The sequence below is a fragment of the Rhamphochromis longiceps genome, linkage group LG7 (assembly GCF_057381845.1).
Source record: "Rhamphochromis longiceps isolate RC_006_pf linkage group LG7, R_longiceps_female_GT1.1, whole genome shotgun sequence".
Taxonomy (NCBI): Eukaryota; Metazoa; Chordata; class Actinopteri; order Cichliformes; family Cichlidae; genus Rhamphochromis; species Rhamphochromis longiceps.
The window spans coordinates 15,832,613-15,839,463 of NC_140563.1; the positions used below are offsets into that span (position 1 = coordinate 15,832,613).

The following is a 6,851-nucleotide window of genomic DNA, read 5'->3' on the forward strand; positions in this document are numbered from 1 at the left end:
CACATTACTTAACGCAGTGATAACCATCATCGTCTGAACCCTGACAGAAAGTGACCGTCAAAACCTTTTAGAACTGGCAACACCTGGGGCATAATTATGAGAGAAAACACAAATACTCCTCCCCAAAGAATTAGAGCGTGCCACTCTTTATCTTTCGTCTTATCTGCACTCTGGCGAAGCAAAGCATAATAATCATTAGCCTCAGTCACGACCCACCCCATGCCTGACAGAGCAAGGCCGTGTTAAGCTGTCGCTTTAAGACCGATTTCCCCCCATTGTCAAACAGTCGTGAGCAGGAAGAGGAAAACGAAAGCACAGCCTGACAAGCGAGAGAGAGGGGGTGTGAGGAGGGGAAGGGGGTGTGGGAGGGGGGTGTATTTAAAACACGATGCTGCTGCTACTGCACAATAACGGTGCCCGCTGCTTCATGTGGAGTCGCGCGCCTGTGAAAAGGCACGCACGGACACGGAGAGCCACGCAAGTGACCTTCTGATCGCATCAGACGGCGTGTGCATTTTAATAAAAGAGCGGAGAGGCAGCAAAGTCCCTGCGGGGTGAGGAGTCACACTTGGAAGAAAAGAAGCGAAGTCTCTCCGCGGGTCACTGCCTCAGGAAATGATGACAGTGTCCTCCATCACGGCTTAGCCGCTTAAAGCGAACACTTCGCGTCTTGCGGCCATTTCGTCTGGACTCAGCTGCCTTCGATTGAACACGTTTGAAAGCCTGACGCGGGCTGCTGGTGGTGCTGGTGGTGCCTCGGAGGGGGAGCAGGTGCAGCGCCCGCACGCAGCTTCGCTTCGCGGGTCCCCACTGAGCTTGCTGGCCGGTGACTTCAAAATCTAATCTGGTGGACCAGGCTGGACATCATCTTTGAAGAATGACATCCACTATAGAGAGGAAGACGCTGGAGGCCAGCGAGTAAGTAGCAATGAATGATGTTTAAATAATGTCATTTCTGATTCAAGTAAAAGTATCCGTGACGCATCAGCACTCACGGGACAGCCACAACTCTCCGGTGAGACAGCTCCAGAGAGCTGGTAGCATAAGGTCTGAAGTATCCTGCTGTTAGATTAAAAATGGCAAAGTTTAAGAACAGAGTGATGTGTTAATGTTAATGTGAATAATAACAAAATGAAGGTCCTGCGAGGAAAAAGTGGAGCGCTAAGGCACTCCTAGCGTAAATCGACATTAAAAAAAAAAAAACAATGTTGTGTGTGACATACTTTTTATTAGTTAGCGGTTTAATATCCAATGGCTCCCTCAGGTGGATGGGAATAAAACACATCTGTGCACACAGCTCCAGCTCAGATATACATGTGGTTGTGTAGCACTTATTAGATACAACACAGTGTGAATATTGATGCAGAACACTAACTGTGCCTTTGGATCAGGAAATGTTTGGTTTATTTGCATAATAATAGCAAAATATCAACAGGTTACCAACAAGTATGTGTCAGAGCTAGAACAGTTCTTTTCCAGTATTTGATTCATCAGTTAGCAGAACGTTTGAGAGATCTGCATGTTACATTGACTAACTAACCAATCACACAACTGAGGGAAACCTTTGCAGATTAACTGATGAAGGAAACAAAAATTTGATGCAGCCCTAAATCCTTATTGCTTTTTTTTTTTTCCCCCAGGGAACCGGTGGATGAGGTCCTCCAGATGCCTCCATCTCTGCTGACATGCGGTGGATGTCAGCAGAGCATTGGTGACAGATTCTTCCTGAAGGCCATCGAGCAGTACTGGCACGAGGACTGCCTGAGCTGCGATCTGTGTGGCTGTCGGTTGGGAGAGGTGGGTCGTCGGCTCTACTACAAGCTGGGAAGGAAACTGTGTCGGAGAGATTACCTCAGGTTGGTTCAGTTGGTAGTGATATTATGAATTAATCAATTAGGTCGTCTAAATGAGGTCTGGTCAACATGTTAAAATGTCCTAGCATGGAGCTTAAAGCCATAAGCATCAACATTAAACCAAAGTAGACTGAGGATATTGAAGTCTACATGTAGTAGAATATATTGATGTTCGCCCTTTTAGTTAAGAAAAAGATGCACTTTTTGAGATGCACTAGTATGTATATCTTTTATCACACCTTAAAGGCTCATGGAGAAACACTTTGGGCAAGTATAGAAATTTCTAACCTCTTTCCTGCTGTAACTTTTTTATTGACGAAAGTGCGGACAAGTTGAAATAGATTCAGGAGAAGAAGGCAGGTCTCTGTTAAAGAACTGATAAAATTTGATATGATATGTAGCTGTGTGGTGCACAGCCATATCAGGTAAACACATTTACCTAAGATAAGATCAGGAGGAGATACAAAATCAGGCAGACCCACTGGTGTACTCCTAATACGTAATGTGCTCTCAAATATGTAGTATCAATCAGTGGCAGAACCTGTATGATTGGACCTGGCTTGTGAATGCTCTGTATCACCACTATAAAGGTATGTGTTGCTTTGATGACGATGCATTTCCACTTTATGGTGAAAAATATGGACCGAAAGTAAAGCAGATCAGTACAACCTATCTGTAAAATAAACAAACAAGAAGCAGGTAATGCAATGCTTCGATACTTCCGCACCATTTCCCAGAAATTCAGCTCTGATCCATTTATTATTGCTAATAATTGCTAAAAATCGTGGGTGTTTGTGTGACATTTTCAGCTTCTGAAGTTGAGCAGGATAGAAAAAGTCTGTGAAGCACTGGTGGTTTCTAACAGCTCAATCCCTCAGGCTCAGGGGAAAGATCCAGAGTACCTTAATGGAGATACTGTCAGTCTCTCTTACAGCTTCACATCATTAAGAGCGAGTAAATGTTTTCCATCTTCCTCCCAGTAACATGTTGATGTCCTCTCATCCACTCAGGCTTTTTGGCCAGGACGGTCTCTGCGCCTCCTGTGAAAAGAGGATCCGAGCGTTTGAGATGACGATGCGTGTGCGGGACAAGGTTTACCATCTGGAGTGCTTCAAGTGCGCTGCCTGCCAGAAGCACTTCTGCGTGGGTGATCGTTACCTTCTCATCAACTCAGACATTGTGTGCGAGCAGGACATCTTTGAGTGGACCAAGCTCAACAACAATAATATGGTTTAGGAGGATGTCTTCTTCCCCCTTGATTCAAAGGGAATGGACTACTGATAGACATTTTATATTTAAAATGCAGGCTTTATAATGCATTTGAAATCAATATGGAATCATTAAAAAAAGCAAACGAGGGGCTCTGCACGTCTCCCTGATGGGGACTAATGAAGACTGCACCAGCAATAACCGAGAGCTTTTTTTATTGAAGGCAAAAAATAAATGCTCCAATACTGACAATGTTTAAAAATGCAATATTGGTCATTTGTTGTACACTGGAACAAAAACAAGATAAAAAAAAAATTTGTCCAGTTTCTTGCAGTCTTTACACTGAGCAGATCAGCAGTTTGTCTTTTATGGATTTGTAATTTCTTAATACTTTCCCAGCGCTAATTATTTTTGAACTTTGTTAAAAGAATGCGTCTCTCTCTAAATCTAAACATACATTAACTGAATGCTTATTAATTGTAACTGTAATATGTTAAAGCAGTGGTTGTCAGGCTTTATTTTGCATGCCTCCAGTAAGAAGCTGAGAAGAGATCAACCACCTTATCACTTCCACCAACATATATTTCTTCGTATTTTTATGAAAAATTAACGAAACAAGCATTGAAGCTGAATTTAAATCAAATTCAAGTCATCATTATAGCGCTCCACTTCATTCATTCAACTTAAGTTGATATTTTTCCACATACAACCAAGGTCCACTTCACAGTTTGTGAAACAATCTCTTAAAGTCATTGTTTGCCTGTGGACAAATTTAAAATGCTCGAACGGCCTGCTGCACTGGCTGATTCACTAGAAATTAGGTGGAATGAATGAAGTGGATATGTGCCAGGTGAATGCTGTGTCTGTACATCTATGATCGTTTCTGAAAGTTTACAAGAAAATTTGTGAGAATTTATTAGGAAATTACAGACCTGTAATTAAAGCATTACCTGATTTTCAAATTATAAATGAAAAACAACATCCACTTATTTAAAAAAAAAAAGAAAAAAGAGGGTCTGATCAGAATGATTATGTATTACCGGGGTGAACCGGTGGCGCCCTCTAGTGGTCAAGGAACCCATGCAATTCTTGTTTTACTGACTTTTCAGAGGTTTTGCATGCGTCTTTTGTAATTTTACCTATTCTCTGGACATCCATTCAAGACTTTTTGTATATTAACCTTGAATTTATTTAATAAATGACAATTCAGAGCAATACTGATAATCTTTGGGTGTCTTCCTGGCAGTCACAAAGAAAAAGTCAAACAGCTTGTGAGATCGTGATGCAGATACAATTTGTAACACGTTATTTACCAGAATAACAGCAAATAATGCGTTAATTATGGTCAAGATAATCTCTTTATGCTCCGAACAGGAATGGCAAATCAGAGTTGGAATATATACTGCACATTGGTCACAGCAACAGTAAAACAAACATGCTAGGAAGTTATCTAGAATGTAAACACAAGAAGCAGAGATTTGAAGTACCACTTAGTACCACTTTGACCAACAGACAACATGAAAACCAGCTTCATCTGTGTCGTTTGCATCCTGATAGGTTAAGTGAGTCATGACTATAACTGCTTAAAAATAAAACGCAAACATTAAACTATAATCACCTTGAGTAATAGATGTTAAGTTAATGTATTTCTTATTATGATCAATATTTTGTACACAACATCTCAGAAGCTGAAAGCAGAGCGAAGCTGCAATAAATCTGATTAAAAGCTTGTTTTATCAAGCTTATTAGAAGGTGTAAATAGAAGGATTTGGCAACTAAGTAAATAGATACCAATTCTTCAACCCAGTTTTTAGCCACAAGAGGTCACTAAATGATTTATAAATTCAAGCTTAAAATAATGACATTTCAGTTTGTTTTAGGGGTTTGTTTGTTTTTTGCCAAGGAGAAGGAGAGCTCCCCAATAAGATCAAACTCGTCTGACATGATCGATGAATCCAAGAGACAGAAACAGAAGAATCTTCTAATGAAGTCATGATGTCTGGGGCTGTAATGCTCAATCCTTTCCTTACTCTCACTGTCTGTCTTCAAAGCTGGGACACAGTGTTTTTTCTCTCTCCTCACGACTGCCAGCTGACAACTCACTCTGAACTGGCCACAAAGCATGCTCCTCCAGTGCCATCCAACAACGTCCTGCCATCCCCAGTTATCTTTACTGGCACCCGCCAGTAATTGAATCCATGAACCTCTCTGGAATAAAGGCGCCTGACCACACGATATTAGCTGGTGAGGGAGACCGCTTAAGCTGGCATTAAGAAGTGGTTGAAAGATGTGATTGGGAAACAGTCTGCAACAAAGGAGACATAGGAGAGACTAAAAAGGAGAGAACTGGGTGAAAAACCCATGTCAGAGCACAGAAGCTCCAGGATGATTAGCTGGGTCTGATAGTTTCCTCATAGAGAAGGAAGGAATGAAGAAACAGACCAAACCCACCCCAGACGGGGATTACATTCTTGCTGAAGGAGACACTTGTGGGGAAAACTAACGAGTTTTACCACAATAGAGATGGGAATACACTAGATGGGCACCCAGAGAGATATAGGCCCTGTGCTCGTTTGGGGGTCTCCAGAATCATCAGTGTGGCATTAGGCAATGCTTCAGGAATGGTGCCATAGTAAAAAAAAAGAGAAAAGAATAACAAAGAAAACCTAAAAATCTATGCGGTGGTCTCACCAATAAATCAATTCCATACTGAACACCCGGCTTGATATGAGTAGCACACAGCAGAGAATACCATCTACCATCATCATTTTTAAGAATAATAAAAACAATGGGGTTGTTTCATTCATTTATTCCTGTCTCGCCATCTGACCACAAACGCTTTGGAAGTATAAAACCTTACCACAAACAGGTGGCAGGTTACTACAAACTAGCCTTAGCATTTAGCTTAGCATAACGGCACACGGGTCAGTAATTTCTTTGAGCCTCTGCTGTTTGTTGGGCCAAGAAATAATATATCATAACACCTGCAGAGCAATAAATTGTCCTTTTAACTCTCTGGCTTCTGTATGATTTTAACAAATGACACGTAACCAGTTAATACATAGAGCCTGGCCTGTGTTTGTGCTTTCCCGTGGTTTTAGATTTGATGAACAGATTGGAGAGAAGCCTAACCTTCTCAACTGCACAGAAACTTCTGACAATTTGAGGGAAACTTTAGTATAGGGATATTTTCCACAGTTCAAACTACTTGAAATACTCTGTGTGTTTTAGCTGAGGCAGTTGTTCCGATAGAGCGGGCAGGAGACAGTGCACATGATGCCTACTCGCTAGCAATGGATGCACTCGAGTATTAGCTGTGCTATGCACACACTGGGCCAATCAGACGAACTTTATACCACGGAGCTTGTATGTAAAAGATCAGCTAATGTTTAAGCAGGCTATGTGAAGTGTTAGAAAAAAATCAGGTTTGAAGTGTAAGTGTGAAAATGACTTAATTCTCTGAAAAAAAGGAAACGTGGCTCCCTTTCTTCATCTCCTAACTCCCTCATAATCCCAAGCCTACGAAACAGAAACTTGTATTTCAGGGTAATTAAACAATGTTTGATTTGTATTTTGAACCATTAAACACCAAACAGAACATTAGGGTTAAATGAAGGTGTTGTACTCTTTAAAAGGGATGGAGCTGATGGATGGTTATAGCCCATCTCACAACATCCACACACACAACACACTGGCCTACAGAAACTCTCTACATTGGCCAAGCGGCCTGTGTTCCATCCACTGCTGCCCTGCAGGCTGAGCGTTACCAGAGCACTGCATTGACTTGCA

At 41.5% G+C, this 6,851-nt stretch overlaps 1 protein-coding gene across 1 annotated transcript; it reads left to right on the forward strand.

Annotated features, from left to right (window-relative positions):
• Window positions 1-397: 397 nt before the first annotated feature.
• On the forward strand, window positions 398-4,277 carry lmo2 (LIM domain only 2 (rhombotin-like 1)). Its single transcript, XM_085412510.1, has 3 exons — window positions 398-918; window positions 1,641-1,856; window positions 2,864-4,277. Exons 1-3 carry the CDS (start codon window positions 878-880, stop codon window positions 3,087-3,089), a joined length of 483 nt encoding a protein of 160 aa, XP_085268636.1. The 5' UTR covers window positions 398-877; the 3' UTR covers window positions 3,090-4,277.
• Window positions 4,278-6,851: the final 2,574 nt, after the last annotated feature.